The sequence below is a fragment of the Pholcus phalangioides genome, unplaced genomic scaffold (genome assembly GCF_987345545.1).
Source record: "Pholcus phalangioides strain wild (caught in Gottingen) unplaced genomic scaffold, Ppha-v1.0 ptg000009l_1, whole genome shotgun sequence".
NCBI classification, from domain to species: Eukaryota; Metazoa; Arthropoda; class Arachnida; order Araneae; family Pholcidae; genus Pholcus; species Pholcus phalangioides.
Window position 1 is genome coordinate 22,208,203 of NW_028301602.1, and position 22,556 is coordinate 22,230,758.

General features: G+C 34.7%; 1 protein-coding gene across 1 annotated transcript in view; it reads left to right on the forward strand.

Moving 5' to 3' along the window:
• The window catches only part of LOC149082531 (alkaline phosphatase-like), a 57,508-nt gene extending 36,961 nt beyond the window's left edge, over window positions 1–20,547 (forward strand). The window contains exons 2-9 of the mRNA XM_089235780.1: window positions 4,907–5,127; window positions 5,555–5,729; window positions 5,808–5,986; window positions 8,749–8,956; window positions 13,212–13,352; window positions 13,598–13,792; window positions 16,528–16,650; window positions 17,934–20,547. Of these exons, the coding sequence (XP_089091906.1) occupies window positions 4,907–5,127; window positions 5,555–5,729; window positions 5,808–5,986; window positions 8,749–8,956; window positions 13,212–13,352; window positions 13,598–13,792; window positions 16,528–16,650; window positions 17,934–18,259 (1,568 nt within the window). The 3' untranslated portion in view covers window positions 18,260–20,547. The remainder of the gene's footprint in view (window positions 1–4,906; window positions 5,128–5,554; window positions 5,730–5,807; window positions 5,987–8,748; window positions 8,957–13,211; window positions 13,353–13,597; window positions 13,793–16,527; window positions 16,651–17,933) is intronic.
• Window positions 20,548–22,556: the final 2,009 nt, after the last annotated feature.

The following is a 22,556-nucleotide window of genomic DNA, read 5'->3' on the forward strand; positions in this document are numbered from 1 at the left end:
GTGCAATCCGCGTATTATACGCTGTAATCTGCGATTATATGCCTCTGTCAGAGAAACGACAGTGTTCGGTCATCAGCTGTAACTACTACTACTAAACCAGGCATGCACCTCGTTAATATTCCTCTGCGGAACTTCTAACGAATTGGTACATGTTTGAATATGGTTGTATGTATAGTGACTTTCCGTGAAGTTTGTTTCTGTGTAATGCTTGTTATGTGTGCATAGTGCTGCTATTTGCAATCATTTTTTTTAAACTATCAGTTTTTCTCAATTCAAAGCGAATGAAGTGTAATGAATGAATAATTGTGACGTTGTAGAGGCCTGTTGCTCTCTGCGGTGAGACTTTTTAACGGGCAGATCGGCTCGCATTCACGCCATCAGCTGAGTTCCGTTAGTGCATTTTCACGGTGATAGAAAATAATAAATCACATGTTGTGACGTGTGTAGGGGGAGGGGGATTACATTGTACGCGAAAGAATCTCCTATTTTTTTGTTTGAAAAAAAACGTCTTTCCTCGTAAGAAAACAGCATTGAAATAAATCATGAGGATCACGATCATGTAAAAGATTATCATGAATTAGCTGAGAATTATACCATAAAAGACTGCTTCTGAAGCTTGAATACTGTACCGTATTTCCAATGGCAGAGGAAATCACATCTAAAGGGTACGCACCTTGAATATCCTACCTTACATTGTCTAAAAGCCTCAAAAACTATGCACTTGGATATAGATTGAGTATACTTAACCAATGATTTATTTCACATTCGGTATAGACATTTTCTATTGTATATGCTATGTTTACGCGATCTTTACATACCTCCGATACCTAATGTTTTGCAAATTTTCAAACATTAAGAAAAAGATGTTTGATAACACCTTCGGCCCATAATGAAATTGCACGACACGTCAGTATAATTGAGCAGAGCTTTATTTAAAATAAAGTAAAATTTGGCTCAATCTTATTTAAAATTTAAAAGAACTAAATAAATGTGTATGTAAATCAAATAAGTTGTATATTTGTGTCTCAAATATTTGACCTAATTTAATGAACAAAACAGTTGTTTTTTTTTCATTTTTATTCAATGTTTATACACACACGATTATATTTATTTCATGCTATTTTATCATACTCAGAATGTGTTGACACATTTTTTTTTTGTTAGTGGTTGAAAATTTGAAAAGTTCAAAAGTTTTAATTTAAGCTAAAAAATATTAAAAGGGAAGTAAAAGTGCAAATCTCAGCTAAAAATATGTCAAGGGCAAATAAAAAGTTGCCGATTTAAGCTAAAAAAAAATTTAAAACGCGTCAAGATGCAAATTTCAACCAAACAATTTGTCCAAGGCAAGTGAGATTACCAGTTTAAGCTGAAAAATTGCGAGAGGCAATGAAAGATGTCGCTTTCAATCTTTGTCAAATTTCAAAAGCAAGTGAAGTTGCCAGATACAGCCGAAAGTTGTCGAAGGTAAGTTAAGCAGCATTTGACAACTTTTCTATCATTATCTGAAGAAAAAAAATCTCAAAGACAAGCAGCAAGTGAAAAAAAATTCCAATGGCTAGTAAAGTTGCCAATTACAGCTAATAAAGACATTGATTTATAAGTCTTCGAAATAATCTCAATCCTTTATTACAAAAATTCAGATGACGAATTGTAAAGCCTTGTTGAAAATAAGGGTAAAAACGAAACATTTTATATATATAAGAAAGTTGAGAGAAAAATCACGGGTGTCCCGTGAAATACAGGTCATATGCTCATCATATATATATACTAGCTTCTTTCCCCGTGCGGCAGAATTACCGCATTTCTGGCTCGTTCACTTTTCACTTTTGACATTGAAATTCACGAACTATTAAGAAAATTATATTGTAATTTAAATAATAATTAATAATAATATATTATAATTTTAATAAATAAAAATTCTTAAATAAGAAAAAATATATATATATATATATATTTTTTTTCAAATTCTCTTATTTTCCGTAGAAATACTAGTCACTTCTAATTGTGTAGAATCAGCGATGTAAAGCAATGTCGGTATCTCAAAAAGTGATACTTATGAGGAAACGTTGGTTTTCGTGGCTAAAGATAATCATCTGTTTAAAAACATGCTCTGTTCTGACGGAAGTGGGCAATTCTGGACGTACATCCAAAAACGAAGAGTATCTTGACACGTTAAATTAGCAACGAGGCACCTATCTCATGCCCACACATCACCATCTGCCGATCTGTATCGACCTTTCCTGACCGAGTAATTAAGACGTTCCCCTGTCATTATTGTCGTGACAAATTCCTCTTTCCGGCTTGGCAATGCCTTATACCTCTTTTTTGTCATTATTATTTTCATGATTTTTTTTCTCCCCTTTTGTTTCAAAAGCCTCTCCGCTATGGGAATGATTAAATACCGACCTCATGACTCGGGCATAATCATATATCACAACCAGTTCGGCTTTAAAATAATAGTTTGAAACAATTTTTTCTTAATATATATACTCTCAGCTCATACACACACATATGACGAAAGATAATTGATGCTCTTCATTGCGAAGAAAGAAAACAAAATATAAGACAGAGCAAGAGGAAAAAAGAACATTAGAAGTATATATAGAGAATAATATTTCTCTAATAATTCTTACGACTGCGTCTTAAACAGAAAATTTTTGATTAACGATCTCTTGGAAAATTTTTCCAGGATAAATTATGCCGATATATACATACAGCCTTGATCATTGATCATAGAAAAAAAATGTTTTTTCGGTATTTTGACTTGGTTTGTTTCATAGAGATAATGTTTAATTAGTTGCCTTGATATCTTGTTTTCTGGTTTTTTTTTAGTATTTGCGATGTAATTTATTGATTAAATGATCGTCTTGGAGGTTGTTTATAAAGATACAAAAATTTTTATAATTATGACTTTTTTTTATATTCGTAATTACTGGTACTGATCTGTCATTGATAATTTTGTTGGAATTATACAAGATGTGTGGAGAGTATTTACAGGTGACAAAAATGATCTAATCTGTAAAATTCTGTGATTTTTCAAAGCTCCGATTGTAAATGGATGTTGTAATGTCTCAGTGTCGAGATGGTTAAATGTGTGTCGAAATATGGTGCGTTGTTCTGGAAAACAGGACAGCCTCAATCAAATCAGATCGTTCCTCCCTCAAACGCGTAGGTACAGGGTGTCCCATAAATTCGTAAATATATTTAAAAAATTTCATAAGTGCTGAAGTAATTGGCATGTTTGAATGTGGTTTGCGAAAACGTTATTCTCACGAAGGGGAAAAATTAGTTTCAAATTTTTTTAGCTGTAAGAAAGCAAATCAGAATCTTATAAGATGCAGGATGTATGATTAGCAGCTCATTTTTCAGAGTTTTCCTGTTACGGCTTATATAAAGTTTCTATTGTGATGTTGATATTAGAGCATTATTTAAAAAATTGTTTTACCTGAGCCACGAATCGCCGGCCGGATGAAGCTTTACGAGCGTTTCGAACACAAAACAGATAGAACATATGTTCAAGACCAATCACTCCTACCGGAAAAAATTCTAGTGCCGTCTACCGACAAATTATCGAACTGTTTTTTCTTCCTGTACCAAAAAAAATCCCCTTTCGTGAAAATGAGTTTTTACAAACCGCTCGAATTTTCTCTTTATTCACGAATTTATGGGACATTCTGTACGTCACTAATTTTGATTTGTACACATTTCAGCAACTCGGAAAGTATTGCCCCTCTCCCAACTCTAAAACAGATTTAGCCTTCATTAAGACCCCATTGAAGGATTTCCACGGAGCAGTGGTGACTCATAGGATTTACGAAAAACTCCAGTCAACTTCTTTATGAGACTCTCTAAAACGACGATCACTAAAAGTTTATTTTTGTTTAGGTGGCAAACCTCTCGTCAACTTCTCACTTGTATTGTGATTTTTGTAGACCGTTACTACCGAATACTGTCATCAGCTGAGCTCAACTTTTAAAAAATATTATTATTTTATAAATAGCAGTATTTTCTTGTCCTGAAGCAAAGTTTTATTCATGAAACAAACAAGCAGAACCAAATTTAAGCAATTAAGGAGAATGCGGCCCCATCAGGCCATAAAAAATTCAGATTACAGAACATTGAATACATGATATTGCATTTTGATTTTAATTGACTGCTTAAAAAAATGCATCTTACAATTTTATCAATTTATAGATAAGCCTTATCAACATATAGATCAGACGCAATAGACCCGGGTATCAGACAGATCACATTCCTATCTCGGGCTTGAAGAAGGGCGCTAAATCTATAGGGCAAAAAAATATATATATATGAGATTTCGAGCCTCTAGGATAGAGCCTTGTCACTTTGCCTCTTATAGAGGTCATGCATTAAAATATTGTGGAAAACCGCAAAATTGTTTTCTCACTGGGCAGCAAAATGTCTCAGCTCAGTCCTGCCTAAAAAGCCCAAGGCTAAATGGGTCTTAAAATTGATAAGGAAAAAAGTGCTTTTATTCATTGCATCTGTGTAGCCCTTACGAAGTATAGGCTCAAGTTAATGCCTTGTTTGCCGCTATGTACGACAGCTTCTGCGATCAGCAATTAATCACTGGTGGCAAAGGGAAGCAGACTGTTAGAGAATGGTTTAAAGATACTGTTACGAGGAGCTATACTCGATGCTCCAGCAAAACTGACAAATCTTCTTATGCTGAAGCTCCTCAGACATTAAATGAGAAATTATAAATGTGGAATGAGGGTATTTTGGAAAGTAAGTATATATAAATGAGGTTCCCCACTCCCGATATTTATTTATTTATTTTAAAATCTGAAAGGTGTCGGTATGAGTCAAACTACCCTCTTGCATGCACAATGGGTAAAATATCGGCAAATGACAACATGAAATGTGTTTTCCATCTTCTTTTTAGATCGCTGGTTCTGGTACAAACAAGCTAAAGATCAGCTGATGAGAAATTTGAGGGATGACCGCGTCTACGACATCGCTAAAAATCTGATCCTGTTCATCGGTGATGGAATGGGTATCACCACTGTCACCACTGCCAGAATATTCGGTGGACAGAAGAAAGGCAAAACCGGTGAAGAGAACGAATTGGCTTTCGACAAGTTTCAGCATGTAGCCCTGGCGAAAGTAAGTTTTATGGCATCCATCAATTAATAGAATATGTCTAAATGAGTCTCAATTAATAGAATATGTCTAAATGAGTCTCAATTAATAGAATATATAAGTGAGTCCCAATTAATAGAATATGTCTAAATGAGTCTCAATTAATAGAATATGTCTAAATGAGTCTCAATTAATAGAATATATAAGTGAGTCCCAATTAATAGAATATATAAGTGAGTCCCAATTAATAGAATATGTCTAAATGAGTCTCAATTAATAGAATATGTCTAAATTAGTCTCAATTAGTAGAATATGTCTAAATGAGTCTCAATTAATAGAATATGTCTAAATGAGTCTCAATTAATAGAATATGTCTAATGAGTGCTTGAAATGAACTTCTGTGAAAGTTATATTCTGTATATTCACATGCACCTTTCATCGAAATATGTAGACGTATAACACAGACAGCCAGGTTGGTGATTCGGGGGCTTGCGCTACGGCTCTACTCTGCGGCGTCAAGGGAAGATTCGAGACGGTCGGCCTGGATGACGGAGCACAATACAACAATTGCAGAAGCAGCTTCCAGTCTAGGATACCATCTCTTGCTGACTGGGCTCAAGCGGAAGGTACTCCAGATTAAAATTATCATACACAATCATTTCAAAGACATCGCGTGCCATTCCTTACGAAATGTCTAATTGTAGGGAAATCGACTGGACTTGTCACTACGACTAGAGTGACGCATGCAACTCCTGCAGCGATGTACGGTCATTCGGCCAGCAGATACTGGGAGAGTGACGACAAGATGAACCCCGATGAGAGGAATATCTGCAAAGACATCGCACGGCAACTAGTCGAAGATGATCCCGGAAGGAATATGAACGTGAGCACGGTTTCTCAATTTTTGTTTCGAACATGGTCCCCCATGTGTAAAATATATTACTTCTTTCCTGTCTACACCTGATTTTCCCACACCTACTCCCATCCAAGAGACCGGCCTTGCTATGTTTAACTCTTTGCTACCTTTAAGGGGCCATTCAAGTATTACGTCAGCACCGAGGGGGGAGGAGTTTCTGATTTGCTGACTTTTGATGACAAGGAGGGAGAGGGGAGGGGGAAGGTTGCTTACGTCATCCTTAACCACCCCTTTTTTAAGATATGAAATATTCTAAGCTGCTGACGAAATTTTGCTGACAGGGGAGGAGGGGGGTCATTGTTTTGCTGACTTTTGCTGACAGGGGTGGAGGGGGTCAAAAATGACTGAAAAACTGCTTACGTAATACTTGAATGGCCCCCTAAGCATAAAACAAACATAGAAAAAAACTGAATTGATAAGAATCCAATTGAATTTAAAATGAATGTTGAACTTTTGAGCTAATAAAAATCTAAATATGGATAGAAATAAATCTAATCACGACAGCAATAAATACAATGATGGGAAAAAAATGTTGTGAAAAATAGTAAAAAAAATGAGTGGATCAAATTTCTCTAAACCAGTACCCACAATGTCCAAAAAATGTCAAAATGTATTTTTGAGCTTTATATAAACGCCGCACCAGCGTACATATATCCGCTAAAATGCAATCTAATATATCATTTATATTTCATAACGCAATACTTTGCTAAAAACGCAAACACCAAAGCGAATAAGCCAAGAAATGCACGGTGCGCGTATCTCTCACTTTGCGCGGTCTTACTTTACTTGATTTCGCTGTAACGCGAATTTTAGAAAGTTGTTTTTTATAAATAACCGGCGAAATTTGACCGAGAATTTGATGTTAATCTTTAAATAGGGCTTTCAAATTCCACATGAAAAAAATAATGACGTAGTTAAAATCCATTGGATTTTATGATTTAGGTGAGATAAATGTTTCACAAACGCTCAAATCCAATTCGCCACATCTCACCAATCAGCATCTTTTAATAACGTTGAAAATTCTATCAGGATTTTAACCAAAGAAGAGATCCTAATGAAACAAGACGTATAGGAAAATTGATGGCATCACTACACATAACAAGCATTACACAAAATAAACTTCACGGGAGTTTCACAACACGGACGCGTACATTCCAACATGTACAAATTTGTTAACAGCTCCGTGGAGGAATATAGACGAGGTGCATGTGTGGTTTAGTAGTAGTGGCATTTGCAAGGGATTTTCAGAATTCTCTGGCAATCTGAGATCTTCATGAGGAGGCAAAGAATGCTGATTGTCACCTGAATCTCGGCTGATACATTGAAAACACGTTACAGCCACAGTTATCATAAAATGTTCTCTTCAGGAAAGAAAACATTAACATTCACACCGGAATCAATCAATGGTTCTGAAGACAGACAGACAGACAGACAGAGAGAGAGAGTAGTAAATAGTATTTAAAAGTTCGGATTCAATTCATTCACACACACACACACAAAAATATTATTTTGCTGCTAGAAATTGTGTTTGCTTTTTATCTTAGGGGTTTTTTAAGAAAACCCCTATCCCCTATCTTACTCATGTTAAATTCAACTCACTTTAAGCGATTTCATCTTACGCGATTATTTTGCGGAACCAAATGATTGCGTAAAGCGAAAGATAGCTGTACCTAAAAATGTCGAGGGAGCTAAAAACTGTTAGCTTCTGTCCACACAAGAGCATCAGGTTCTTTTACAAAATATATTTTCCGCCAGTTTCTTGGCAAATTAAAAAGCTTCATAACATAACACAGTGAGAAAAAAATACTAATAAGTGTTTCCTGTTGTTATCTGGAAACTCATAGAAATACATTTCACGTATTTCTCACTGATTACTATCTCAATTATCAATCACTGCAGCAATATTCAAGCTTTTAAATGTAGTCATTCGAAAGCAACATCGCAAATGAATAAATCACAATGAAAAGTAACAATAATGAATGAAGCTTGGCATTTGAATTCGAATTGAAATTCATAAGCAATTGAAATTCGGCTTGGTTTATTTCCCCATCCAGAGCAGACTTTTAAGAACCTCCAAACGCTAGTCTTAAATTCTCCTATCGCTGAAATCATTGGGAGTCGAATTTCAGAAAGCTTAAAAATGTAACGTCTCAGCTAAATAAATCCTCAGCTAAATAAAACGATGAGAACATGATACACACTAATTGTACGACTCTACGTTGCCTGGAAAAGAAGAAAACGTTCTCTGATGTATGCAAATGATACGTCCAAACAAACATGAAATCATTTATATGGTGGCGATTATGAAAACCATATAAAAAATTTACGTATTGAAAGTGGGAATCCTACGGACGATATAGGTCGTAACAGGGTATATTAAGATAGGAGAAAGTAATATGGTGAAATGGGGTTATAATCAAAGTAACAGTAGAATGGATGAAGGTTTTAGCTGGATGTACCGCTTTATCATACCATTGAGTCAAAAATCTGATAGATCTATTCCGGTTGATCTCAGTACCAATACAGAAACGATAAGATAAACAGTGTCAGGCCAACCGTTAATGCTGCATTTAACTTACATGCCATCATTGTATCAGAATATTGCTGTGTGTTATAAAGCCGGATTTGTGTTGGGAAACAAAAAACATTATCCAATAGAAGATGATAAAAATCATGTGGCGTGACATTCGTCGAGTTTATTTGTTTTGTATGTATTCGGATTCCAACAGGTAATACTCGGCGGAGGAAGAGGCCATTTCTTACCGAAGAAAAGACTCCAGTCGAATTTCCCGAACGATATGGGACTGCGAGAAGACGGTCGGAATCTAATAGAGGATTGGATAAAAGAGAAGAAATCCAGAAATATCCGACACCGATACGTCCGTAGGAAAAAAGATTTCGATGCCGTAGATCCAACCAAAACAGATTACCTGCTAGGTGAGAATCGCCCCAAAAATATATATATATATTCGAAAATGTTATACTTCCACACAGTTGAGAAGTAGAAAAATATATTTTCTAAAATATCCATCTATATGGTACCTTACCTTACTCTTCTTGTGAGAGCGTTTCTATATATGCTTGCATGTGTATATATCTAGATATATACGTCGTATGATAAATCAAACTATTTCCACTTTCGCTTAAAGTTTTCCCGGAGAATATTTGATAAAATATGAAGCTTCGGGAGAGTTGGCGATTTTTTTTTTTTTTCTCTCGCGTGAAACACTCTTAACGCTTGAAAAGCATCAAGTTTGAATATTCGGAAATCTCGTCGATATATTATAACCCAGTTACAAGATTTTTTTTTACACTACCAATTTTTTTTTTTCTTGTAAGAAACCCTCGAATTTATGATTTAGAAATCGCATATTTAACGTCGTGTTGGTCATAAACGGTTTTTTTTGTAGATTTCGCTGTGGAAAATATGTTTTACGAAATAATTTCCTTTCCTTTGACTTCGAATGTGTTAAGTTTGTTTCGAATTCAGAGTAAGTCCGTAAAAAAAAAATTTATTTTCTTTCCAATTTTTGAATTAAAAAAATTTTCTGCTGTAAATAGCAACGGTGTTCTATATGAGAAACATATTTTTGTTTTTTGGAATCGACTTGGAGAAAAGAATTTATTTTTTAATGTATTTTTAAAGATTGACGAAAAACTTTCGTGAGTTTTGGATGAACTTTGATGTATGTTTTGTTTTTAAGTTATTAGATAGTTGATTTTAAAGTTTTTTCACAACTGATGTTAAGGCGATTGATTACCTTCTGATGCCGAAGTTTGTTTGTGAAAATTGTTTTATTAATTGAATCATCAGGTTTTAAGAAGAAAATAAAGATCAAAAATGGCAAAATTACTCTCTTTTTTTACACTAAATTATCTCAAAGCTTCACTTTTCACGTTTCACGTGAGTGGTAAGAAAAAAAAACCAATCCTTAAAGGCAGATATAATACTTCGAAATTGATAATTATTGAGTGAAAACTTATACACTTATACTTTTTTTCTTTTTTCATTTTTGAAAAATTTGATTTTTGGACTTATTACCTTCTTAAACCTGACGATTCAATTTATTTCAAAGAGTTTTATTCACAAAAATCCAAAACTCTTTTATACAAATATATAGGCCACAACAGGCAAAATGCCCAACGAAGTGTCTATAAAAAGATGCTAAAAAATATGGTTGTCCAATATATATCTAAACTATATAAAAAATAAAGCCACCCACAATAAGAGCAATAAAAACCCAATAATTATGATGAGACACACTGCCCATAAAAAAATTATGGCAACAAGCCACGACAACAAATTACATGCAAGAAGCACAGATTTGTGATTGAGTTAAATAATTTGGAGCAATGGCACAAACGATTTCCAAACTTGAAAATGTACGTATAGACATTCGGGCTATTACATCGAGGTGCACTCGGGGGAAAAAAGTTCCATTGCTTTTATCGGGACTGGAACCCAAGACCTCTTGCGAACCGGGTAAGCGCACTAAGCGTTATGCCACACTGATGAACTGTTTTCCTTCTAAAAAACCCACTCACTAGCGTTTCTCGCAGAGTAGATGCAACGCAGCCTCTCTTAGCTTCAGCGAAGAACCTCCGAATGGCGGCAGTAGAGATGGATACTTTTTTTTTTACTTTATTGCATGCAAAACGTAATTCCTCAAAAAAGTATACAAGGCAATTTTGTGGAATATTTCAACAATGTTCCAAATTATCTAGCTGTGCAACGAACTAAGGAGTTCGGTATTTGTTCAGAAGTTATTCAACTGTTTTGTGTTGTTTTTTTTTTCCGGCTTTTTAAAAATAAAATATTGAATCTTTCGTAGAAATTCTGTTTCACGAAAATTGAGACATATTTCAAAGAGTATTTTAGTGTACATCAAAACTTTTATTTCATTGCACAGACAAGCGCCATAAGAACCAACATACAGTATTAAAATTATTTCAATCTATGGTGTACTGTATAATGTCTGACATAAGTACTGAAAATAAACAAGTTTCCAGAATATAATATAGAATACCTCAAAAAGGTTGCAAAATATTTCAGAAACTTCACTGGATTTCCTTGCTTTTTACCGTATTATGGTTTAAAAACCTCACAAAAAGTGTTCTGTAAAAACTTAACTAGTTAAAAGAAGAAAAAAGTTCCTCAATCTCAGTTGCCAATCAATGTTTGAGAAAATGGCATCGTCTCTGGAAATTAAAATTTTAGGTTAATGGAAATGAAGAATTATGTGATCTAGCCTTCAGTCAGCATTAATTCAGTCCGAGGTACAGGGGTACAACAGAAAAGTTGACATAACCACAGAAAAACATTACTACCGCAGGGAGTCCCACATCGAAGGGTTAGCGCACCGACCTCTCGGTGGGTATGAAAAAAAAGTAAGATTTCGAAAGCTGCTGTTCGGAATCGGCAATAAATTGCAGGTCCCGTTCTAATTAGCCTTCCTGTGCGGACAATGACCGTGGCACAAAAAAATTATCAGTGATTTAGCCCGATACATTATTATTCACGCTTTGTTTGGCGTTGCTCGGGGAGTTCTTTCAATGTATTCACGCTAAATTACAATTTTGGAACTTAATCTGCTTCGTTCAAGCTCTGTTTAGCGTTGTATAGATTAGTACTGCTTAGATGGAAGAGTTGATCAACTTTGCCCAAGAATATTAAAAAGATACCAACGAATAAGGCAAATACACGAAAAACAAACAAAAAAAAAAATCCTAATGCATTTCGACACCAATGGGTGTCGTCTTCAGATGAAAAATATTCAACCACTATTCACGCTGACCGAGTTTCCCACTTAGATTGAATACCAAATTTTAACTCTCGGTTGCTCAGCGGGAAAAGTACGTCTGTTCACTTCAAGCATCGTGGTCAGAACGTTTTGCAATTTCTGACCACGACGTTTGAAGTGAACAGACGTACTTTTTTCCGCTGAGCTACCGAGCGTTAAGATTTGAGAACCCAATTGGGAAACTCGGTCAGCGTGACTAGTGGTTAAATATTTTTCCCTCTGAAGACGACACCCATTGGTGTCGAAATGCATTAGGATATTTTTGTGTGTGTGTTTTTCGTGTATTTGCTTTATTCGTTAGTGTCTTCTTGATAGTACTGCTTATACTCAATTTTACAGTATATTATTGAAATAATATTTGGTGCTACTTAAACTTCATTTAATGCGTTCATAATTACATGATAGAATAATAATACTGATTCGCCATCATGCGAATTATCAGACAAAATCATGAACAACAAAATGCGTTATATTAGTCTTGTCTATTATTGTTTGTAAGCTATTAAGATCACTTTTATAGTTATCGGTAATAATAAGGGTTTCATACTGTAATAACTTTATAACACATTGCTAAGTTTGAACCAATTGAAATAGTTGAATTTGTCATTATTTGAATCAATAATTCTAATCTATAATCATATGTTCTGGGAAATGCCTAAGATTTATTCACCCTTCTCAAATTTTTATTCAACACTTTTTCGGTTCATTAAGTACCTTGAAGCTTTATCCGGTTTTTTAGAACACTCATTCTGTTTTTTTTTAAAGCATCGTTCATTGTTTTTAGACTTCTGTTTACCGCTGTCCAAGATCTAAAGAGCGTTGTTAAATAGTTTTCAAAGTTATTAAGATTCATTTCTTATTGCTTAAACTTTGTTGAATAGAATCAATCACCGTTGTCTGAGACTCATTCCTTTCTGTTTGATCTCTAAAATGCAGGTTTTATGGCTTATTTAACGTTATTTCAAAATTTGCTTAGAACTTTCGGCTATATTTTGAATTTTAAAACTCAATTATTCAGAATATTTCTCTTTTCCTTCTGTGATATATATATTTCACCACTATTCCATAACTTTTTTTGAAATGGTCCAGATATATATAATCTAATATATTGTTTGAAGTTTATTCTAACTGATTGGAACTGAAACATTTCCAATAGATCTTACGTTCTTACGTATTTTTTTCAATAATTTGTATATTTGTTTTTTGTTTACGTAACGTACGCAGATTAAAAAAAATTATCTAATAATTCAATAACTGTTTTTTTTTTTCGTTTTGATAAAGATAATTCGAGTTTCTATGATTTTTCCATCTTGGAAAAAAAAAAGCGAATGCATCAAATGTATAAACAAAAAGAATGTCTTCGTTAATCTTTCTTTTTTCTCTCTTACAAGGTCTATTCAATCACGGTCACATGGCTTATGAAGCGGACAGAGATCCTGGACCAGATGGCGAACCATCGATATCGGATATGACAAGAAAGGCAATACAGATATTGAGAAAAAACCCCAAAGGATACTTCCTTGTGGTAGAAGGTGAATTTCTCATTAAACTTTAGTTTTTAGTCCTCCTTTGATGGTTTTTTGAATGGGTAAAACCATTTGGGAGGTGGTTTTGATAGATGGGGATGTATTTAAATGGAAAAGTTTCTTAATTGAAAGTTTCTTCAATGACTAGAAATGTTTTGGCTAGACGTTGAACTATATATTAATAAAAACGTTATCGTGAAGACGTCAATTTATTAAAATGAAATTTATTTGTTTGAATTTCTATCTCTTAGGAGGAAGGATAGACCACTCGCATCATTTCAACAACGCTCACAGGGCACTAGTTGACACCCTGGCTATGGAAGAAGCCGTTTCGGTGGCCCTGCAGATGACTCGTGCAGCTGACGATACTCTGATGGTCGTGACGTCTGATCATTCTCACGTGTTCGCTTTCGGAGGTTACGCGAAAAGGGGCAATCCAATTTTAGGTATCCGATATTCAATTATAGTCCAATACAAACGTCATCACAATCACTATACTCTAGTAAAGTGTAATCATATGATTAAACTGATGGTATTGAGATGCGGAACTCGTGGTGCCCTGTTGTGTATTTAACCGATTCCCGAGGGCATAGCAGTGGTGCATTGAAGACACTTTCGGAAATACCGTTAAATATAGCAAAAGACGGGATCTCTGTGACAGAGATTCAAAACTTTGTACCATACTTCGTTTACAAGATATTCGTGTGAAATTCGGATGATCTCTATTTGACGAATGGGCGATAAAAATGGTTACCTCATCCTAACTTAACCGCACGTTAGAAAAAGGGAAAGAAGGTGAGGGAAAAAAGTAGAAGGAAGGGCGAAAAAAAATTAAATGAAAGGAAAAAACAGTATAATAGATAAATACAGATAAGAGAGCGGATAGCCACAACAGAGTATAGATGTACAAAGTAGGTTTCTCTTTTCACCTATTCTCTTTCGCTCTTATATGTATATAGTGTATAATAATACATCATATGTGGAAATAGAATCACTTATAGGAAGGAGTATAGAAAGAAAAGGAAGGTAAAAAGAACAACTTTTCTCTCTCTCGTAGGGTTACAACAAACCCTCGATGATGAGAGAGGAGAGAAAACAGCGATAGCTTGTTTGAATTTATTCCACAGGCGTTTGGACGCAATATTATACCCTTGATCATAAAGTGGTCAACCCTAGAATGGTACCTAAAAAAATCTATGCTTACGATACCTATACGAAACTACGTCCCTTAGACGTATAGGTACCATTCTAGGGTTGAGGCAATATGGAATAGCTGAAACTGCTATCTCATAATCATAGCTTGTTCACATGGGGGTATATTCTAATTTGTTCACATAACTATTCGAATCTATTAAACGGTTTTCTCCTTTCCCCCCCCCCCCGGAGTGTTTATTGCAGATCCAGATGAAACGATGAGATATACTGGGTGGGTGAAAAGTTTATGACAGTTTTAAAAATAAAAATAAAAAATCAATTCAATTCAAATCAATTGGCAATAAAAAATTCAGTTTGCACTAAAATACATACGTCGAAAAGCGTGAATCCAGATTTTCTTCGAGTCCAGATAAATGATACCACGTCTAATCATAGACCTATCAGGACTAAAGGCAAAAAAAACCTTATCAAATCTTCAACAGATGGTCCAAAAAGTAGATGAGTGGCGTTTTCGAAGTTGGTGCCCAATTGAATATTAGAAAAACTGTTTTCATGTGGGTAACTAGAAAAATTGAGCTTTCTCCCAAATGCATTTATAAACGTGTAAGGAAACATTATTCCTCTAGCTGAAACACATAAATACCTTTGTGCAATTCTCGATAAACGTCTTTTGTTCTCCCATTACTGTTCTGAAGTTATTAAAAAGGTTTGAGAACTTAGCAAAATTTGCAGGCGTAATATACGACCATTTCCGTCAACAACAAACTCATTTTGTTTAAACTGATCATACGATCTACATTACTTTATGCAGCTCCTGCCTGGATGTATGCTAGAAATCGTAATATTATTGCTCTTGAACGTGTCAAAAAAAACGTAACACTCCGAAGTTTTACCAGGTCCCCCTGGTTCATCAGAAATAGGCATATACGCAGAGATACCAAGATTGAAAAAAAACATCACGGACTAACTGCTACCAAAACACACTCCAAAAACTGCTATGGTTCTCTTCTCGAGTCTGATATGTATGAACATCTTCGTGAAATCTCAGTATCAGTGCACTGATACTTTTAGACTTGGAATGCCTAAAAATTTTCTTGGGATGCCTAGATCTAATGTTCCGAGTCATTGATATGTACAAGTACATTGATATGTACAAGTACATTGACAGTACAAGCATGTACATTGAGATGTACAAGTACATTGACAGTACAAGCATGTACATTGAGATGTACAAGTACACTGACAGTACAAGCATGTACATTGAGGTGTACAAGTACATTGACAGTACAAGCATGTACATTGAGATGTACAAGCACATTGACAGTACAAGCATGTACATTGAGATGTACATGTATTTTCTCACCGTTCTGGTACTTCCAGAATTGATACACTACATACGTAATTGTAAATACTTCATGACTACTCATATTGTATTCCCCTATTTATTTCAAGTAAAATATTATTCATTATTATCTGTATCTCTTCAGTATCTTATTCATATAGCATTAATGACATCACTATTAACATGTTGCATCTCTCTTCAGTATTTATTTTATTATCATTTATTTATATAAATCACATTATTACATATAGCATCAATCATCTATGTATGATATGCACTAGTCCACCTAGAGGTAGGTGGCTGTTAATTCCCGGGGTGAAGATGTACTTCCAGCCACATTTCTAAATTTTTCGCCATCATAGAGATGGCGTGAGATGACTCTTAAATTGTCATCATCCCTATTCTTTTATAAAATCCGTAGCCTCAATGCACGACTGCATTTAATTGGCAGAGTGGTGATGTGGGATGAGCTGCAAAGTCTCTGATATACGAGTGAAGGTTCCAGATGACAACACATTCTCTTATCCTTGTCGCAGAAAGAGCTCCATTTATTGATGAGAAATATTTTTGGGGGGAAAAAATTAGCTTTAAAAACCAAATAATCCGCGTGAAATCATAACCAATTCATAATATTTATTATTTTCTGTCCTTACAGTCTTTTTCCCCGCCTATCTCTTTTACCAGGTCTGGATACAAGACTATCAGACGTCGATAAAATGCCTTACACGACACTCCTCTACACTAACGGACCAGGGTACAACCATAGTTTTCCAACGGGAAGAAGAAATATCACTGGGATGGACACGGGTGACCTAAGCATTATTATTTCTAACATGTTTTATAAATGTTAAGATTTTATGCTTCATATGTACAGCAGCGTTTTTACGTGACGAATTTTTAAACATCTTTTATACATCAATAGGACATTTTTTTTTAAAGACAACGTGAAGGCGTTGAATGGAGACTTTTTCCACTGAGTACAGGGTTTCCCATAAACTCGTAAATAGTTTAAAAATTCATAAAAATTGGAGGAAGTGGTATATTTGAATGCGGTTCTCACGAAAAGGTTACTCTCACGAAGAGGGGGGGGGGAACTTTTTTTTGGTGCAAGAAAAAGAAATTATTTCACAGTTTTGTCGATAGAGGGTCAATCTATTGAGAGGGTTTCATGCTCTATTCAATTATTTCAATTATTTCTGTACCAAAAAAATAAATTCCCCCTTCGTGAGAATAACTTTTTCGCAATCTGTATTCAAGTATACTAACTCTTTCAATTTTTATGAATTTTTGAACTACAACGGGCAGTTTGCCTGTTGGGGCCTCTGATTTTGTATTTGTATATTTAAGAAGCTATGGGACACCCTGTATAAGAGAATTTTTTTATAAAGGAAATATCAATGATCCTTAATGGGGCAGCTTATATTTACTATTACAACTTTTCCTCCAATTTTCTTTGAACTAATATTTTGTTTATTAGTATAATTATTTCGCGCTCCAGAATGTGGAGGTTATGAGTTCGACTAACGAACGCCTCGACTTACGAAATTTTCGGTTAACGAACGTGACTCCGGAAGGAATCATCTTCGTTAGCCGTGGATTGACTGTATTTGCGCAACATATGAGAGTTTGAGTGCCATCTACCTTTCACAAAAGACAACTGAAAAAAAAGGGAATTTTCTTTATTCAGCTTTTCTCTGAATGTTCTCGACGCTTTACACACGTTGCACATCTGCACCTACACAATAAGTAATAAAGACTAAAAATATCGAAATTTTATCAGGAGTTAAATTGTTCTATGATGTACTAAAATGCATGAGTCACAAGCACGGAAATTTAGTTTCTATACTTAGTTTACCAAGATAACACTATGAAAGTTTGATAATAATCTTTTATAAAACTAGAAAAATTACAAACAAGCATATTGGTTATATTCACTCTAATGTAACCGATACGCTTATTGGTTGCCATTGGTTTTATTAAAGAACTATTATAAAACTTTTTTTGTGTGATCCAGGCCTTAGACTAACTTCAGGAACAGATTATGGCCTGGACAGTCATAGCTCTAACTGTCTATTCTTCTCTCCCCACAGAGGATAAGGATTACATACAGCAGAGTGCTGTCCCGAGGCGGTGGGACACCCACGGCGGCGAAGACGTGCCCGTGTACGCTCACGGACCGATGTCGCACCTGTTCCGGGGCGTCGTCGAGCAGACCTACATCCCTCACGCGATGGCCTACGCGGCCTGCATCGGCCCGCAGAAGTCCGATTGCGAGTCGCAGCGGCACGCGCACATGCGCAGGCAGATCATCGAGTGCCCGTCGGCTCACATCGACTCGTCCAGCGCTTCGGCTTCGCACGTGGTCACGTGGTGCACGCTGCTAACGCTGGTCAGCTTCAGCTCGTTCAGCACGTGAACTGGCATCTCTCTCTCTTGAACAGTGCCCAGTCATATCAAGAAAGAAAATTATATTATGTACAGAACAAGACGTTCGATCCACATTTTATAATAGCTGTCCGGTGACTGATCCAATCAATAGCTGGCACATTGGAAACCACGATTGGAAAACATGAAACAAACGCCATTCTAAAATTGCTCAAAAGAAGAGCTGAAGTAAACACGGTAATCTCTCTATGTGATTACCGTTTGTCTGTTACGGTGAATGAGATAAGTCCGGTTATTATGTCTAATAACCTACAGTTTTGGACACGCCATTTCAAACTAGATTTCGTCACTTATCGGCGATTATACATAATACCCAAACGTCGTTGGTAAACATGATAAATCGTACTAAATTATTCCTCACATTTGCCGGTTATTATGCACAATCGCCATTTTGTATTGGTAAATATTGATAAATCGGCCCCATTGCCGGGATGAGATTCATAATTTAGATGACCGTACTTGTGAACCAGAGTCTGGACTGTGTGTGCGTATTTCTCCGAACATCCCCCTCAATAACTCCTATTTCACAAATTCTGAAACGAACCTCGGTATAAGAAACTCCCATTTTTTTATATTTTACGATCATACCCCGATATAACTAACACTAATTTAACAAATTTTGCAATCGCACCCCACACCGATGTGATTGGTGATCTCTCCTTTAACAAATTATACGACAGTACCGCAATATAGTTACCTCCTATTTAAAAAATTTAACGATCGTAACCCGATATTACGAGCTCCCATTTAACAAATTCTTCGAATTAACGATATTTTCTGCGAATGCAATCAGACCTCATTATCACAAACGGTTTATAACGGATTCTAGACTTGGACCCCGATATAACGAAGTTCTATGTAAAATAAGTTGTGTCACGTGGGGTTCAGACGGGACATCATAAGGGTATCCGACTGTAATTAGGGCAGGGTGCATGATGAAAAAATGGGGAGACCTACTCCATTCATTTTTGTTTCCTTTACTACCAAAATCATACAATAAAATGGTTGCCTGTTTTCGAAATACATTATAACTCCGGTTTAACGAATCAGATGAAACCGATATTTTTTTTATTGTTAAATCGATAAAAATCATTATATCCGTTTGCGATTGACACAAATACAGTCGAATACCGTTATAGCGAAAATCTCGTTCCAACGAAAACTTTTCTAATCCCTCAGATAAGTTTACATAGGGACAAAGCAAAAACCTGGAATTCCTTTATGACGAAATTTCGTTATAAAGAAGTGATTTCTCCGGTCTTTTGGAGTTCGTTATAACGGGATTCGACTGTATTCGCGCAGGGACAGGATTTAAAAAGATCGTTAAATCATGAAGTTCATGAAATGGGAGTTCGTTACATCGGGATCCAACTATATTTATCAAATATAAAAGAACCATTTGGGGAATTTATTTTTATATTCAATTAATTCGCCAATTACATCACGGTATTGATCATCATCACCGGTGAAAGTGATAATTTGTTTAGCATTTATCAAATTTACCAACGACACTTGGTTAGTACGCATAATAACCGTTAAAGATGATAATGTTTTTAACATTTATCAAATTTACCAACGACACTTGGGTATTATACATAATCACCGCTAAACTGGGGGTCATTTTATTAGCATTTATCAAATTTACCAACGACACTTGGTTAGTACACATAATGACCGTTAAAGATGATAATGTTTTTGATATTTATCAAATTTACCAACGACACTTGGGTATTATACATAATCACCGCTAAACTTGGGGTCATTTTATTAGCATTTATCAAATTTACCAACGACACTTGGTTGTTATGCATATTCGCCGGTAAAAGTGATAAATTTATCGAACTCACCGAGACGATTACACATAATAACCTATTTATCCCATTTATCATGACATATCGATCTTTTTTGGATCCGCGATTACCATGAACATCACTTCAGCATTCGGACATACTTGTTCAATTCGAACCAAAGTGTCTAGAAGATGACTTACTATCACTGATTGTGATACAGTGGAAGTATACCTCTTGCGATAGAATGATTCCAAAACTGGTGACATTTCGTACTTCTGCGCTATCGTATGTGTAATAAAGATTTGTATATTAAAGAAAAAATTATATGAATATAGGAAATATTTGTTTGTAAAGTCGTCTCGAATTATATAATACATAAATAATACATCAGTTTCTTCATGTGTATATAGTATTATGTATGATAATTACACTTGTTTGATCATTATCTATTGTGACGAGAATGAGTCGATAATTTGTGGGAATAAAATGCTTGGTTTGAGAGTCGATTATTATCTTTTTTCCCCTTGCCTTGTCGTAATTTATACAGGGTCGCTCTAATTGAGGGATCTTCAGACATTGCGGGCCAAATTAAAACTCCAACGAAACCCGCGGACCACCAGGTGATACCGTGGTATTCTCGGTTATTATAAACAGGGTTTCCCAAATGAATTGAACGCCTTTATATTCACCTTGAATTTATTTCTTTCATTAAATTAAATTTTTATTCATTTTCAAATAACTTCCTTTTCTTCATTAATTAATTCATTCATTAGTTATTTTTAATTAATAATTACTAAATATTATTATTCATATTAATTATCAGTTTATAAAATCTAAAATTCGATCAACAATTCTAAAATTATTTTTCCGTTAATTTTAAAACTTTCGTTAATTATGCAATTATTTCTTTCAAAAGTTCTTAATTTTTTTTCCCGTGAAAATTATCACTCTTAACAATTCTGAAACTATTTCTGTCATTGGTTCTGCAATTATTTCTGTCATTAGTTCTGCAATTATTTCTGTCATTAGTTCTGCAATTATTTCTGTCATTAGTTCTGCAATTATTTCTTTCAGTAATTCTGTAACAGTTTTTTATTAATTATAAATTTTCATCAATTATGATGGGTTTTTTTAATAAATCTAAAATTATTTCTTTCATTAACCCTTCAAGTAGCAATTAGAAATCACTAAACCCTCCTTCAAAATGCCGTCTTTTTTAATGAAATAGACTTTCTTCTCCGATTTTCAGCTTGTACAAATAAACTAATAGGTATAGGCAGAGCTTCCCATGGGGGTGTGCGACAGGTGCAATTGCACCGGGCCCCGTGTTTTTAGGGGCCCGTACTTACCGTAATGATAATTTCTATCGTAAATTTTTTCAGAATTTTCATGAATTCTGGAATTCTGAAATTTCATCAATTGTAGAAGTATTTCTTTCATTCATTCAGAATTTTCATAAATTCTGGTAATTTTTTTTTTTCATTTAGTGTTGTTTTAATAATTTTCATCAGGTCTGGAATTATTTCTTTCACTTATTCTGAATTTTATCAAATCTAGAAGTATTTTTCTTTCATGTATTCTGTTTATTCTGAATTTTCTACAAATTCTGGATTTTCTTCAATTCTGGAATTCTGAATTCTTTCTATTCTGGAATTCTGAATTCTTTCTATTCTGGAATTCTGAATTCTTTCTATTCTGGAATTCTGAATTCTTTCTATTCTGGAATTCTGAATTCTTTCTATTCTGGAATTCTGAATTCTTTCTATTCTGGAATTCTGAATTTTCTTCAATTCTGGAATTCTGAATTTTCTTCAATTCTGGAATTCTGAATTCTTTCTATTCTGGAATTCTGAATTTTCTTCAATTCTGGAATTCTGAATTCTTTCTATTCTGGAATTCTGAATTCTTTCTATTCTGGAATTCTGAATTCTTTCTATTCTGGAATTCTGAATTCTTTCTATTCTGGAATTCTGAATTCTTTCTATTCTGGAATTCTGAATTCTTTCTATTCTGGAATTCTGAATTCTTTCTATTCTGGAATTCTGAATTCTTTCTATTCTGGAATTCTGAATTCTTTCTTCGTCTGGAATTCTGAATTTTTCTCAATTCCAGAATTTTTAATGTAGATTGATTCTGGATCGATTTCTTTCATTTATTCAGAATTTTTATATAAATTCTAGTATTTCTTTCATTTATTCTGTTTATTCTAAATTCCCATCAATTCTGGAATTTTGAATTTGATAGACATCTCGTCATTGCCGCTTAAAGGGTTAAGGTGTTTTTCTGTAAATTTTATAATTATGTATACCTTTTGGATGCCGAATTTGGTTCCCCGAAATATGTACCTGCATGAAATTATAGGCCTCAAAAACTATTTTGGCTTCAAGTAATCCAAATTCGTTATGACGGCCCCTTTAATGTATCAAACGCAGCATTTAAGTCTGAAAAATACCTCGCAGTACTGAATACAGCAGAACA